This window comes from Oncorhynchus gorbuscha, linkage group LG02 (assembly GCF_021184085.1).
Source record: "Oncorhynchus gorbuscha isolate QuinsamMale2020 ecotype Even-year linkage group LG02, OgorEven_v1.0, whole genome shotgun sequence".
In the NCBI taxonomy this organism is placed as follows: Eukaryota; Metazoa; Chordata; class Actinopteri; order Salmoniformes; family Salmonidae; genus Oncorhynchus; species Oncorhynchus gorbuscha.
In genome coordinates, this window is record NC_060174.1 from 55461340 (window position 1) to 55478109 (window position 16770).

Here is a 16770-nt window from a genome sequence, read left to right on the forward strand (position 1 = left end):
GAAGTCTACTACCCTTCGCCGATGACTGGTCAACAGTAGGGATTCATCAATAAAGTCTTTGTTATCATTCAACGAGAGACAACTCGTTTTCACGCACATTTTTTCATTGAGAAATACTGCACCAAACATCTTAGTTAGATGTAAAATTGCGTAACTAAGATCACTTCGTCAATTTTTTATTATTTTTTAAAATTACATTTCTTTAGTTGTCTTAGATTTCTTGACTATTTTGAAGAAGTTTATACTGGCTACAAAATAGACAAACGGTATTATCAAAGATTTACATAACTAACCCAAATAGACCACCGCCTGACACTGATCCGGTGCTCCATGTCCTTTCCTACCGCTCCGTTAAAAATCACTCCAAGCTCACAGGAAAAAAACTCCCGCTCCAAATTTGCTCCATTAATGAAAATCACAATTTCATTAACACCCATCTTTTTTTGTGACTACCTGGACCTACAATTTTCTTTAGGTATTGAAACCAAACCATATGGGTTTGAATGAAACGTATTTGAATAAACATGAAAAGGTGAAGAAGCGAACATCATTTCAAATGGGCTACATTTCATATTAAACACTCTAAATAGGTCAGGAGCCAGACAGGGAGCATAAGAAGGAACAAATGTTTATTTATTTAGGCTATATTATTTCAAGGCTATAGGCTATAGTACATTGTGAAAGTTTTGCGAGTGCGACACAATAGGCTGGTAGGGACATAAAGAGCTCAACATTTAAACAACATTTAGTTGTATTAAATCATTATAGTCTATAAATTGCACATACTTGTAAGTCAATTGTGACTTACTTATAATTAAATACAAGGATAAAATGAAAAAATGACACATTTGAAGTCGGAAGTTTACATACACCTTAGCCAAATACATTTGAACTCCTTTTTTCACAATTCCTGACATTTCATCCTGGTAAAAATCCCCTGTCTTAGGTCAGTTAGGATCACCAATTTATTGTAAGAATGTGAAATGTCAGAATAATAGAAAAGAGAATGATTTATTTCAGCTTTTATTTCTTTCATCACATTCCCAGTGAGTCAGAAGTTTACATACACTCAATTAGTATTTGGTAGCATTGCCTTTAAATTATTTAACTTGGGTCAAACGTTTCGGGTAGCCTTCCACAAGCTTCCCACAATAAGTTGGGGGAATTTTGGCCCATTCCTCCTGACAGAGCTGGTGTAACTGAGTCAGGTTTGTAGGCCTCCTTGCTTGCACACGCTTTTTCAGTTCTACCCATACATTTTCTATAGGATTGAGGTCAGGGCTTTGTGATGGCCACTCCAATACCTTGACTTTGTTGTCCTTAAGCCATTTTGCCACAACTTCAGAAGTATGCTTGAGGTCATTGTCCATTTGGAAGACCCATTTGCGACCAAGCTTTAACTTCCTGACTGATGTCTTGAGATGTTGCTTCAATATATCCACATCATTTTCCTCCCTCATGATGCCACCTATTTTATGAAGTGCACCAGTCCCTGCTGCAGCAGCACCCACACAACATGAGGCTGCCACCCCCGTGCTTCACCTTTGGGATGGTGTTCTTCAGCTTGCAAGCCTCCCCTTTTTCCACCAAACATAATGATGGCCATTATGGCCAAATAGTTCGATTTTTGTTTCATCAGACCAGAGGACATTTCTCCAAAAAGTATGATCTTTGTCCCCATGTGGAGTTGTAAACCGTAGTCTGGCTTTTTTATGGTGGTTTTGGAGCAGTGGCTTCTTCCTTGCTGAGTGGCCTTTCAGGTTATGTCGATATTGGACTCGTTTTACTGTGGATATAGATACTTTTGTACCTGTTTCCCCCGGCATCTTCACAAGGTCCTTTGCTGTTGTTCTGGGATTGATTTACACTTTTCGTATGCATGTCCATCTCTAGGTGTTTATACTTGCATACTATTTTTTTGTACAGATGAACTTGGTACCTTCAGGCGTTTGGAAATGTCTCCCAAGCATGAACCAGACTTATGGAGGTTTACAGGTCTTGGCTGATTTCTGTTGATTTTCCCATGATGTGTCAAGCAAAGAGGCACTGAGTTTGAAGTTAGGCCTTGAAAAACATCCACAGGGACACCTCCAATTGACTGAAATTATGTCAATTAGCCTATCAGAAGATTCTAAAGGCTTGACATAATTTTCCCAAGCTGTTTAAAGGCACAGTCAACTAAGTGTATGTAAACTTCTGACACACTGGCATTGTGATACAGTGAATTATACGTGAAATCTGTCTGTAAACAATTGTTGGAAAAATGACTTGTGTCATGCACAAAGTAGAGGTCCTAACCGACTTGCCAAAACTATAGTTTGTTAACAAGACATTAGTGGAGTGGTTGAAAAATGAGTTTTAATGACTCCAACCTAGGTGTATATAAACCTCCGACTTCAACTGTATTAAGTGCTTTTGATTTCGTTTTTCAGAAAGATGAATTTGGCCAGTCTGTGGCTTCAGGCTCATGCGATAGTGCCTGGAGAGCTGGCCAGCAGCAGAGAATATCCTCTCCAAACAGCCACTGGGCAGAGATGCAGAGTTGTTTTAACATGTTTCTTTCGGTAGCCCTGAAGGTTTTTAGGCAAAATAACCCAATCAAAACGGAACACTCCTTGAACGTGGGAATTACGCCTATTGGCTCGTTCTAGCATGTATTTGCATATTTCCGTGAGCGAAGTCCTACTCTGAAGTGCACATGTGCAATATTAGAATTATCCTTTGCACTTCTTCTTAACAACACACTTTTTTGAAACCCACTCTGTTCAAAACAGATTCTATTTTTCAAAACATAGAACTGTATTGAGATCAAATGTTTCACCGGATGCAGAACACAGGAGTAAAATCAGGACTCTTGATCAGAAAACGCCTGTGGTTGCGCATTTCATGGAGTCACATCAGCTCTCTGAGATACATTGGTATCGAACATGTTAAGGCTCCTAGGAGGGGGGAGATACTGATAATCTATCACTGAGGAAATAATTGTATTGGACTCCAACATGTCTCCTAAAGGTCTGAACCAAGAGTTTGATGTCAGGCCATTTCTTACATGAATATGTTACGTTGATTTATTTTAAAAAATATATTTAAAAAATGGAAATATACATTTACATAATTATTCAGACCCTTTACTCAGAACATTGTTGAAGCACCTTTAGTAGCGATTACAACCTTGAGTCTTTTGGGGTATGACGCTCCAAGCTTGGCACACCTGTATTTGGGACTTCCTCCCATTCTTCTCTGTAGATCCTCTCAAGCTCTGTCAGGTTATATGGGGAGTGTCGCTGCACAGCTATTTTCAGGTCTCTCCAGAGATCAGTTTCAAGTCAAGGCTCTGGCTGGGCCACTCAAGGACAATCAGAGACTTGTCCCGAAGCCACTCCTGTGTTGTCTTGGCTATGTGCTTAGGGTCGTTGTCCTGATGGAAGGTGAACCTTCACCCCAGTCTGAGGTCCTTATCCCTCTGGAGCAGGTTTTCATCAAGGATCTCTCTGTCCTTTGCTTCGTTCATCTTTCCCTCGATCCTGACTAGTCTCCCAGTCATGCCGCTGAAAAACATCCCCACAGCATGATGCTGCCACCACCAAATTTCCTTCAGATGTGACACTTGCCATCAGGCCAAATAGTTAATCTTGGTTTCATCAGAACAGAGAATCGTCTTTCTCATGGTCTGAGAGTGCTTTCAGTGCCTTTTGGCAAACTCCAAGCGGGCTGTCATGTGCCTTTTACTGAGGAGTAGCTTGTGTCTAACCACTGTACCATATTGGTGGAGTGCTGCAGAGATGGTTGCCCTTCTGGAAGGTTGTCCCATGTCCACAGAGGATCTCTCGAGCGCTGTCAGAGTGACCATCGGTTTCTTGGTTCCCTTTTTTCTTTATTTACTTCACCTTTATTTGGAGGTTAATTAAAAATGAATTTAAAATCCTACAATGTGGTTTTCAGGATTTTTTTCTCATTTTGTCTGGTGGCTGACTAAATACTTTTTTGCCCCACTGTATATTTTTCTATTGTGTTACTAACTTTACATTTCTTTATGTGTAACTCTGTGTTGCTGTTTTTGTCGCACTGCTTTGCTTTATCTTGGCCAGGTCGCAGTTGTAAATGAGAGCTTGTTCTCAACTGGCCTACAAGTAAGATTTCTGGCTCTCACAGACCTGTAACTTCTTCTTTAAGAGGCTCCTCTGTCCTCCACTCTTTACCTGTATTAATGGCACCTGTTTTAACTTGTTATCAGTATAAAAGACACCTGTCCACAACCTCAAACAGTCACACTCCAAACTCCACTATGGCCAAGACCAAAGAGCTGTCAAAGGACACCAGAAACAAAATTGTAGACCTGCACCAGGCTGGGAAGACTGAATCTGCAATAGGTAAGCAGCTTGGTTTGAAGAAATCAACTGTGGGAGCAATTATTAGAAAATGGAAGACATACAAGACCACTGATAATCTCCCTCGATCTGGGGCTCCACACAAGATCTCACCCCGTGGGGTCAAAATGATCACAAGAACGGTGAGCAAAAATCCCAGAACCACACGGGGGGGGGGCCTAGTGAATTACCTGCAGAGAGCTGGGACCAAAGTAACAAAACCTATCATCAGTAACACACTACGCCGCCAGGGACTCAAATCCTGCAGTGCCAGACTTGTCCCCCTGCTTAAGCCAGTACATGTCCAGGCCTGTCTGAAGTTTGCTAGAGAGCATTTGCATGATCCAGAAGAAGATTGGGAGAATGTCACATGGTCAGATGAAACCAAAATATAACTTTTTGGTAAAAACTCAACTTGTCGTGTTTGGAGGACAAAGTATGCTGAGTTGCATCTAAAGAACACCATACCTACTTTGAAGCATGAACATCATGCTTTGGGGCTGTTTTTCTGCAAAGGGACCAGGACGACTGATCCGTGTAAAGGAAAGAATGAATGGGGCCATGTATCGTGAGATTTCCATCAGCAAGGGCATTGAAGATGAAACGTGGCTGGGTCTTTCAGCATGACAATGATCCCAAACACACCGCCTGGGCAATGAAGGAGTGGCTTCGTAAGAAGCATTTCAAGGTCCTGGAGTGGCCTAGCCAGTCTCCAGATCTCAACCACATAGAAAATCTTTGGAGGGAGTTGAAAGTCCGTGTTGCCCAGCAACAGCCCCAAAACATCACTGCTCTAGAGGAGATCTGCATGGAGGAATGGGCCAAAATACCAGCAACAGTGTGTGAAAACCTTGTGAAGACTTACAGAAAACATTTGACCTCTGTCATTGCCAACAAAGGGTATATAACAAAGTATTGAGATAAACTTTTGTTATTGACCAAATACTTATTTTCCACCATAATTTGCAAATAAATTCATTAAAAATCCTACAATGTGATTTTCTGGATTTTTTCTCATTTTGTCTGTCATAGTTGAAGTGTACCTGTGATGAAAATTACAGGCCTCTCTCATATTTAAGTGGGAGAACTTGTACAATTGGTGGCTGACTAAATAATTTTTTGCCCCACTGTATCTTATATCGTTTTCAAGGTAGTCTTGTTGTTAATCCCACCACAGTGTCAGATTTCAAATACGATTTACAGGGAAAGCACCACCAACGATTATGTTAGGTCACCAACTCACTAAAATACACAGCCAATTTTACCAGCCAGAGAGAGAGAAAAAGCACAAAGAGATAAAATGAATCACTAACCTTTGATAATCTTCATCAGATGACATTCAAAGGACTTCATGTTACACAATACATGCATGTGTTGTTTGATAAAGGTCATATTTATATAAAAAAATCTGAGTTTACATTGGCGCGTTACATTCACTAGTTCCAAAAACATCCAGTGATTTTACATAGCCACATCGATTCAACAGAAATACTCATCATAAATGTAGATGATAATACAAGTTATACACATAGAATTATAGATATACCTCTCCTTAATGCAACCGCTATGTCAGATTTGTAAAAAATTTACGGAAAAAGAAACCCATGCAGTAATCTGAGACGGCGCTCCGAAGTAAAAATCACCACAGCCGCAAGATGGCGTCAACATAAACAAGAATTTACATGATAAATATACCCTTACCTTTGATGATCAACATCAGAAAGCACTCCAGGAATCCCAGGTCCACAGTAAATGTTTGTTTTGTTCGATAATATCCGTTATTTATGTCCAAATACCTTCTTTTGTTAGCGTGTTTGGTATACATATCCAAACGCTCATTCTGGTCAGCGTTACATCGGACAAAAACTTCAAAAAGTTATATTACAGCTGGAAGAAACATTTCAAACTAAGTACAGAATCAATCATTAGGATGTCTTTAACATATAGCTTCAATAAAGTTCCAACCGGAGTATTCCTTCTTGTCTTCATGGGAACGCAAGTGGGTACCATGAGGAATAAGCGTGATCAGAAAATGGCTGCTTGATAGACACCTGATACATTCTGCTCCCATTCACTCTCACAACACCATAGAAGTCTCGTTAAAATGTATATTATTGGTTGACATCTAGTGGAACCCCTAGGCAGTGCAACATCATTAATATCTCAAGGGGATTTCATTGGGGACTTGGTGAATACATACAAAGCTCAGATTTCTCACTTTCTGTTTTGATTTCAACTCAGGAATTTGCCTGCCATATGAGTTCTGTGATACTCACAGGCATCATTCAAACAGTTTTAGGAGCTTCAGAGTGTTTTCTATCCAATAATAATAATAATATGCAAATATTAGCAACTGAGACTGAGGAGCAGGTTTACTTTAGGCACCATATTCATCCAAGCTACTAAATACTGCCCCCCCAGCCATAAGAAGTTAAGCATATCCCAGTTTAGGTCACCTAACAGTGCGAACTCTGAAGATAGATGGGGGGGCAATCAGTTCAAATCAAATCAAATCAAATCAAATTTTATTTGTCACATACACATGGTTAGCAGATGTTAATGCGAGTGTAGCGAAATGCTTGTGCTTCTAGTTCCGACAATGCAGTGATAACCAACAAGTAATCTAACTAACAATTCCAAAAAAAACTACTGTCTTATACACAGTGTAAGGGGATAAGGAACATGTACATAAGGATATATGAATGAGTGATGGTACAGAGCAGCATACAGTAGATGGTATCGAGTACAGTATATACATATGAGATGAGTGTGTAGACAAAGTAAACAAAGTGGCATAGTTAAAGTGGCTAGTGATACATGTGTTACATAAGGATGCAGTCGATGTTGTAGAGTACAGTATATACATATGCATATGAGATGAATAATGTAGGGTAAGTAACATTATATAAGGTAGCATTGTTTAAAGTGGCTAGTGATATATATATATATATATTTACATCATTTCCATCAATTCCCATTATTAAAATGGCTGGAGTTGGGTCAGTGTCAATGACAGTGTGTTGGCAGCAGCCACTCAATGTTAGTGGTGGCTATTTAACAGTCTGATGGCCTTGAGATAGAAGCTGTTTTTCAGTCTCTCGGTCCCAGCTTTGATGCACCTGTACTGACCTCGCCTTCTGGATGATAGCGGGGTGAACAGGCAGTGGTTCGGGTGGTTGATGTCCTTGATGATCTTTATGGCCTTCCTGTAACAACGGGTGGTGTAGGTGTCCTGGAGGGCAGGTAGTTTGCCCCCGGTGATGCGTTGTGCAGTCCTCACTACCCTCTGGAGAGCCTTACAGTTGAGGGCGGAGCAGTTGCCGTACCAGGCGGTGATACAGCCCGCCAGGATGCTCTCGATTGTGCATCTGTAGAAGTTTGTGAGTGCTTTTGGTGACAAGCCGAATTTTTCCAGCCTCCTGAGGTTGAATAGGCGCTGCTGCGCCTTCTTCACGACGCTGTCAGTGTGAGTGGACCAATTCAGTTTGTCTGTGATGTGTATGCCGAGGAACTTAAAACTAGCTACCCTCTCCACTACTGTTCCATCGATGTGGATAGGGGGGTGTTCCCTCTGCTGTTTCCTGAAGTCCACAATCATCTCCTTAGTTTTGTTGACGTTGAGTGTGAGGTTATTTTCCTGACACCACACTCCAAGGGCCCTCACCTCCTCCCTGTAGGCCGTCTCGTCGTTGTTGGTAATCAAGCCTACCACTGTTGTGTCGTCCGCAAACTTGATGATTGAGTTGGAGGCGTGCGTGGCCACGCAGTCGTGGGTGAACAGGGAGTACAGGAGAGGGCTCAGAACGCACCCTTGTGGGGCCCCGTGTTGAGGATCAGCGGGGAGGAGATGTTGTTGCCTACCCTCACCACCTGGGGGCGGCCCGTCAGGAAGTCCAGTACCCAGTTGCACAGGGCGGGGTCGAGACCCAGGGTCTCGAGCTTGATGACGAGCTTGGAGGGTACTATGGTGTTGAATGCCGAGCTGTAGTCGATGAACAGCATTCTCACATAGGTATTCCTCTTGTCCAGGTGGGTTAGGGCAGTGTGCAGTGTGGTTGAGATTGCATCGTCTGTGGACCTATTTGGGCGGTAAGCAAATTGGAGTGGGTCTAGGGTGTCAGGTAGGGTGGAGGTGATATGGTCCTTGACTAGTCTCTCAAAGCACTTCATGATGACGGAAGTGAGTGCTACGGGGCGGTAGTCGTTTAGCTCAGTTACCTTAGCTTTCTTGGGAACAGGAACAATGGTGGCCCTCTTGAAGCATGTGGGAACAGCAGACTGGTATAGGGATTGATTGAATATGTCCGTAAACACACCGGCCAGCTGGTCTGCGCATGCTCGGAGGGCGCGGCTGGGGATGCCGTCTGGGCCTGCAGCCTTGCGAGGGTTAACACGTTTAAATGTCTTACTCACCTCGGCTGCAGTGAAGGAGAGACTGCATGTTTCCGTTGCAGGCCGTGTCAGTGGCACTGTATTGTCCTCAAAGCGGGCAAAAAAGTTATTTAGTCTGCCTGGGAGCAAGACATCCTGGTCCGTGACTGGGCTGGATTTCATCTTGTAGTCCGTGATTGACTGTAGACCCTGCCACATGCCTCTTGTGTCTGAGCCATTGAATTGAGATTCCACTTTGTCTCTGTACTGACGCTTAGCTTGTTTGATAGCCTTACGGAGGGAATAGCTGCACTGTTTGTATTCAGTCATGTTGCCAGACACCTTGCCCTGATTAAAAGCAATGGTTCGCGCTTTCAGTTTCACGCGAATGCTGCCATCAATCCACGGTTTCTGGTTAGGGAATGTTTTTATCGTTGCTATGGGAACGACATCTTCGACGCACGTTCTAATGAACTCGCACACCGAATCAGCGTATTCGTCAATATTCCCATCTGACGCAATACGAAACATGTCCCAGTCCACGTGATGGAAGCAGTCTTGGAGTGTAGAGTCAGCTTGGTTTGACCAGCGTTGGACAGACCTCAGCGTGGGAGCCTCTTGTTTTAATTTCTGTCTGTAGGCAGGGATCAGCAAAATGGAGTCGTGGTCAGCTTTTCCGAAAGGGGGGCGGGGCAGGGCCTTATATGCGTCGCGGAAGTTAGAGTAACAATGATCCAAGGTTTTACCACCCCTGGTTGCGCAATCGATATGCTGATAAAATTTAGGGAGTCTTGTTTTCAGATTGGCTTTGTTAAAATCCCCAGCTACAATGAATGCAGCCTCCAGATAAATGTTTTCCAGTTTGCAAAGAGTTAAATAAAGTTCGTTCAGAGCCATCAATGTGTCTGCTTGGGGGGGGATATATACGGCTGTGATTATAATCGAAGAGAATTCTCTTGGAAGATAATGCGGTCTACATTTGATTGTGAGGAATTCTAAATCAGGTGAACAGAAGGATTTGAGTTCCTGTATGTTTTCTTCATCACACCATGTCCCGTTAGTCATGAGGCATACGCCCCCTCCACTCTTCTTACCAGAGAGATGTTTGTTTCTGTCGGCGCGATGCGTGGAGAAACCCGTTGGCTGCACCGCCCTGGATAGCGTTTTCCCAGTAAGCCATGTCTCCGTAAAGCAGAGAACGTTGCAGTCTCTGATGTCCCTCTGGAATGCCACCCTTGCTCGGATTTCATCAACCTTGTTGTCGAGAGACTGGACATTGGCAAGAAGAATACTGGGAAGTGGTGCGCGATGTGCCCTTTTCCGGAGTCTGACCAGAACACCGCCGCGTTTCCCTCTTTTTCGGAGTCGTTTCCTTGGGTCGCTGCATGCGATCCATTCCGTTGTCCTGTTTGTAAGGCAGAACACAGGATCCGCGGTGAGTTGACGCTGATCTTATATTCAGTAGTTCTTCTCGACTGTATGTAATGAAACCTAAGATGACCTGGGGTACTAATGTAAGAAATAACACGTAAAAAAACAAAAAACTGCATAGTTTCCTAGGAACGCGAAGCGAGGCGGCCATCTCAGTCGGCGCCGGAAGTTACAGGGGTGGGGTGGGGGTCTAACACATCATAACAGCCAGGGGTGGGGTGGGGGTCTAACACATCATATGGTGACCAGGGCATAGCTCTCTGACCAAGGCCCTTCTCCCCCCGATTGCTCAGTTTCAGAAGAAAGGTCTTTTTTCTGGACATTTTGAGCCTGTAATCAAACCCACAAATTCTGATGCTCCAGATGCTCAACTAGTCTAAAGAAGTCCATTTTTATTGCTTCTTTAATCAGCACAACCGTTTTCAGCTGTGCTAACATAATTGCAAAAGTGTTTTCTAATGATCAGTGCCATTGGATCACAGGAGTGATGTTTGCTGATAATGGGCCTCTGTACGCCTATGTAGATATTCCATTTTTTAAGAATCAGCCATTTCCAGCTACAATAGTCATTCACAACATTAAGCATGTTGTCACTGTATTTCTGATAAATTTGATGATATTTTAATGGACAAAAAAATGTGCTTTTCTTTCAAAAACAAGGACATTTATAAGTGGCCACAAACTTTTGAACGGTAGTTTATGTAACTAAGCCATTACATTTTTTTCATTTCAATTTTCATTAGTAAAATTTTCCAAAAAACTGTTTTCGCGTTGTCATTATGGAGTATTGTGTGTAGTTTGTTGAGGGAAAAATACATTGAATAGATTTTAGAATAAGTCTGCAACGTAACAAAATGATCAATGTGTCTGAATACTTTCCGAATGCACTGTATGTACCTCTGTGATTAATTATGATTGACTATGCGCAAAAGTGAATTGAATTGTTTCCACACCGCCATGTATGAAATGTGTATATTTTGGGATGTGAGCGCTGTCTGTTTGACCTGATGAATATCCATTTCGAATGGAAATGTTGTCAATAAAGCGGTGAATTTGAATTTGAATTTGGTGAACAGTGTGCAGGCCTTCCTGTTCTTTACATGTATTCCTCATTGGCCCAACACCTACATTTTTAAAGATGTGCATATGACCACAAACCTTTCTGTAAGGAACATGGACCATAAAGTATCCTTCTTCTCCTTCCCAAGGTGACAGAGCAACTGAAGATTGAGAAGGAGTCACGGGACGACAATGTGATAGAGTACCTGAAACTGGTGAACAGTGTCGACAAGCAGCAGGTGTTTACCTTTTTAACTCTTGTACTTTCTTTTCTTTCTTGCACTCGCACTCACACTCGTATTTTATTACAAGAATAGAATCTGATTGCTAAATGTCCCCCTTATGTAAATGTTGATGCAGGTGGGGCGCATCAAGCATGTGTTTGAGAAGAAGAACCAGAAGTCAGCTCACAGCATTGCCCACATGCAGAAAAAGCTTGAGCAGTATCATAAGAAGATGAAGGACAGCAGCGAGAAGGACGCCAGCTCCCAACACCACAGCATCTCTAAAGAGAGCTCAAAGGACATGCTAAGCCACACCATGAGCAACGTGAGCAGTGGTAGTGGACGACACCCACTGGACAAGATCAAGACAGTAGGGCCTGGCGTCTCGCTCTCGCCACCCTTCTTTTTCAGCAAGCCCCGGGACTTTGCCAACCTCATCAGGTACCGATGCAGTGTTGCATGCTGACCAGACAGAAGAAACAGCTGGTCTTATCGCACACCCTCAGTGGCTGCAGTGGATATGGATTCATCAGGCCACCATAGGACACAGATTTGTTCATCTCTGACGATAGATAATACAAGTTCATCTTCTTTTTTCTCTTTTTCTTCAGGAACAAGTTTGGCAGTGCCGACAACATCGCTCACCTGAAGACCTACCTCGACACGCCCTCTCCCTTCCACTCTGAAGGAACAGGGCGGGCCTTGAGTGGGAGCGCCACCTTAGTGAGTGGGAAGACCCCTGCCGCCACGTCCACGCCCAAGTACACCAGCGATGACGAGTGTTCCTCGGGCACGTCCCTGTCGGCGGACAGCAACGGGAACGCAATGGCTCTGGGCGTTGGCCTGGGTCTAGAAGTGGGTGTCGGGGCGGTGATGACCCCAGGGCAGATCCTGGAGTCTGGGGACAGCCAGGAGAGGCTGGGCCTGACCACGGAAGAGGTTAGGGAGATCAGGGAGGCCCAGGGGCAGCTGGAGGAGGACATGGAGGGATTCAAGACCCAGTTCAAGAAAGACTACAGCTTCATCACCCAAACGCTGCAAGAGGAGAGATACAGGTCAGGTCACAGTTATATACACTATACAGTGCATTCGGAAAGTATTCAGGCCCCATGGCTGTTTTCACATTTTGTTACGTTACAGCCTTATTATAAAATTGATTAAATAATTTTTTCCTCATCAATCTACACACAATAACTTATAACGGCGAAAAAACAAAAACTTTTTGGAGAAATGTCCTCTGGTCTGATGAAACAAAAATGGAACTGTTTGGTTATAATGACCATTGTTATGTTTGGTGGAAAAAGGGGGAGGCTTGCAAGCCGAAGAACACCATCCCAACCATTACGCACAAGGGTGGCAGCATCATGTTGTGGGGGTGCTTTGCTGCAGGAGGGACTGGTGCACTCCACAAAATAGATGGCAACATGAGGCAGGAAAATTATGTGGATATATTGAAGCAACATTTCAAGACATCAGTAAAGAAAGTTAAAGCTTGGTCGAAAATGGGTCTTCCAAATGGACAATGACCCCAAGCATACTTCCAACGTTGTGGCAAAATGACCCACTGGGAATTTGATGAAAGAAATAAATGCGGAAATAAATCCCTCTCTCTACTATAATTCTGACATATCACATTCTTAAAATAAAGTGGTGACCCTAACTGATCTAAGACTGGGATTTACCAATTGTAGTGTTTATGTAATTCTATTCCTGGTAGGTATGACCAATCACAGTGTAAATGTAATTGTATTTCCTGGTAGGTGTGAGCGGTTGGAGGACCAGCTGAATGATCTGACTGAGCTCCACCAGGCCGAGACAGCCGACCTGAAACAGGAGCTGGCCAGCATTGAGGAGAGAGTGGCCTACCAAGCCTACGAGAGGGCTAGAGACATACAGGTACTGTACACACACACTGGTGCATTGCTGCTGGCGTCAGTACAATGACAGCAGCTAGCTGTTCCCATAGACTTCCAGTCATAGAGCCAATGACTATCAATTGAAAGAAATGTATACTTAAAAAATGACATCATATTCTTTGCAGTTTCCCCTATAAATTAATATAGGGGAAACACTGCACACAATCTAGATTTTTCTAGACAGGGTTTATAGACCACGTTCTTCCTTCCCTCTCCCTCCCCCTCTACAGGAGGCCCTAGAGTCATGCCAGACGCGGGTCTCTAAACTAGAGCTCCAGCAGCAGCAGCAACAAACCGTACAGCTTGAGTCCCGTGATGCCAGGGTGCTTCTGGGTAAAAGTATCAACATCATGCTCGCCATCGTCACCGTGATCCTTGTATGCGTCTCCACGGCCGCCAAGTTCGCCGCACCCCTACTGCGGAGCCGTCGCCACGTGATGGGCACCTTCCTGGGCATGTGTCTGTTGGCGCTGTTCTGGAGGAACTGGGAGAATCTACAGTGTGCTGTGGAGAGGGTCCTGGTGCCAGCCTGAGGGGGGACAATAGTCTAATGCTGTCCATGTCACTCACTGCAACAAATGATCTATGGACTGATCTCAGAATTCCAACAAAACAGCCTATTGAGGTAGTAAAATGCAGAAGGTGCATAATGCAAAAGAAGTCCGCTAGGGGGAAATGGAGCTAGCAAAGCATGGTCACTGACTGGTTAATCGCATCACCTAGAATAACACTGAATATCAAGACATTGTGGGGTGAATGAACACACAATGACTGACATAACAACAGAAACGACAACCACACTGCTGAAGAATGTTGTAATCCTTGATCAATGCTGTTTCTTGCAATTGTAAGGTTTATAATCGATGCTCCCAGAAACAAGTCTTGCAGTGTTAAGTCCATCATGAGAGACTACTGACTTCAACATATAGGTTCTCCATTGGTCAGAAGAGGGGATGCTGTCCAGAACATACTACAACAAATAATTTCCAGACAGTCAGATCACGTGCATAGTGCAGAAGAATTGCGATAGAGCAAGCATGATTGGGGAAAGATGAGAGCTGGGTAAAGCATGGTTACTAACTGACTGACTGTTCATTATACAGTATATTGCTGGATCACAATCTCCAATGTCTCTGACAGGGTTGGTAGGTTGGTCACGGCACACAATCATCAGAGGGCACGGTTGCATCACGGTTGTCTTACGGTCGCAGAGGTTCATGGTTCTTCACCCTATCCACGCCATCAATACACACACGCACACACACAACTCAGCCTTGATGGGGGGCCCTCCCAACATTCTACTACAGAGACTACAGTCCACAATACAGGAGTCGGGGAGGTGGACATCTTGTTTTGATCTTTTATGTCTTAAGGCTTATGTCTTACAGCCAATCCTCATTCCTTCTTTATTACCTTGCCTGCAGTCAGAAGTTTGTCAGCCTTCTTTTACAACTGTTGTTGACTTGGTTAGTTTACTTCTTTTATTGGATACATTTTAAAAGTGAAATATGTTTGATCGCTTCTTTTTTCTTTTTAACAGCCACTTGTTTGTTTGTTTGTTTGTTTATAGGAAAAGATGTTCTCTGTTTCCCTCTAGATGGAGAAATGACGAGATGCTGTCTGAAGGTTTGGGGGATGTAAAAAAAAGAATCATATATATATTTTTTCATATAGAAACGTATACATACGAACAACAAATTACAGACACAGCCAAACAATGACTACATCTCTTCTGCCCGGAAACAGCATGCTCACACCCCCATCCCTAATGCCTGCATTATTGTTTGCCACCCTTCCTTAAATTGCATCAATTTGTTTTTCTGTCGCCCCTACTATTTCCATATTTCAATAATACCGAATGTCAATAGTTATAATTAATAGATAGAGAAAGTATTTCTCGGAGAGGAGGAGGGACTGATAAGGTTGATTTGGCCAATTGATTGATGTTTGTTGACCTTCTAGAGGAAGTAGTGGACTCTCCATAACACTGTCATATGAGGCTTTTACTGTTCCTCTCAAACACTTTTTTCTGTTCCAGTGGGTGATAGGCTAGCTAGCTACTCTAGTCCAATGAGAAGCAACTGAGCATTGAGCAGCCTTACATATACTCCACAGAGGACAGAGGACCCTACAGGTTTGCTTCAAGATAAGCCATAAAAAAAGAGTATATTTTATGGGACGTCTGGGGGGGGTCGACTAGTACGAGGACTAGTATCTGTATGTGGACTTAACATGACAGATACAGACCATATCTAATGTTTGTTTGTTGTAATAACATTTCCTCTAATTTGTTTGTTTGTATTGACCTAGTCACGCACAGACAGGGTTTTTGTTATTTACCTGGTGCTGACTGTATGTACAGTATGAGATTTGGGTAATACTTTATTTTACAGCACAGTTTAAGATGGTTCTAGTGTTTGCAAGACTCAGGTAACTTTCCCAAAATGTCCATGTTTTCCATAAATCCTGTTTTATTAGGATTCCCAATTCTCTGCTTATTCCCATTTTGATTCCAGGAATCTTCCAACTATGGATATGGGGAAAGTTACCGGAATTTTGCAATTATTACGTAATTACCGTTTTAACATTTTAATTTCTAACTATAGTACCTGCTAAACAGGGGGTACATTTACATTTACATTTAAGTCATTTAGCAGATGCTCTTATCCAGAGCGACTTACAAATACAGAGATGATTTATGTTCCTCTGTTTTGATACACCTGAATAATTTACCTGAACATGGATTAGATTCATTAGTCTCTTATTCATCTTCAGTGAACATGGATTTGATTCATTACAGTCTCTTATTCATCTACAGTGAACATGGATTTGATTCATTACAGTCTCTTATTCATCTACAGTGAACATGGATTAGATTCATTACAGTCTCTTATTCATCTACAGTGAACATGGATTTGATTCATAACAGTCTCTTATTCATCTACAGTGAACATGGATTAGATTCATAACAGTCTCTTATTCATCTACAGTGAACATGGATTAGATTCATTACAGTCTCTTATTCATCTACAGTGAACATGGATTAGATTCATTACAGTCTCTTATTCATCTACAGTGAACATGGATTTGATTCATAACAGTCTCTTATTCATCTACAGTGAACATGGATTTGATTCATAACAGTCTCTTATTCATCTACAGTGAACATGGATTAGATTCATTACAGTCTCTTATTCATCTACAGTGAAGTCTCTTATTCATGGATTTGATTCATAACAGTCTCTTATTCATCTACAGTGAACATGGATTAGATTCATAACAGTCTCTTATTCATCTACAGTGAACATGGATTAGATTCATTACAGTCTCTTATTCATCTACAGTGAACATGGATTAGATTCATTACAGTCTCTTATTCATCTACAGTGAACATGGATTTGA

At 42.6% G+C, this 16770-nt stretch overlaps 1 protein-coding gene across 1 annotated transcript in view; it reads left to right on the plus strand.

Moving 5' to 3' along the window:
- The window catches only part of LOC124004822 (transmembrane and coiled-coil domain protein 3-like), a 51280-nt gene extending 34710 nt beyond the window's left edge, over positions 1–16570 (plus strand). Inside the window, exons 3-7 of the mRNA XM_046313637.1 lie at positions 11378–11467; positions 11589–11893; positions 12064–12507; positions 13213–13348; positions 13599–16570. Coding sequence (XP_046169593.1) covers positions 11378–11467; positions 11589–11893; positions 12064–12507; positions 13213–13348; positions 13599–13901 — 1278 coding nt within the window. The 3' untranslated portion in view covers positions 13902–16570. The remainder of the gene's footprint in view (positions 1–11377; positions 11468–11588; positions 11894–12063; positions 12508–13212; positions 13349–13598) is intronic.
- Positions 16571–16770: the final 200 nt, after the last annotated feature.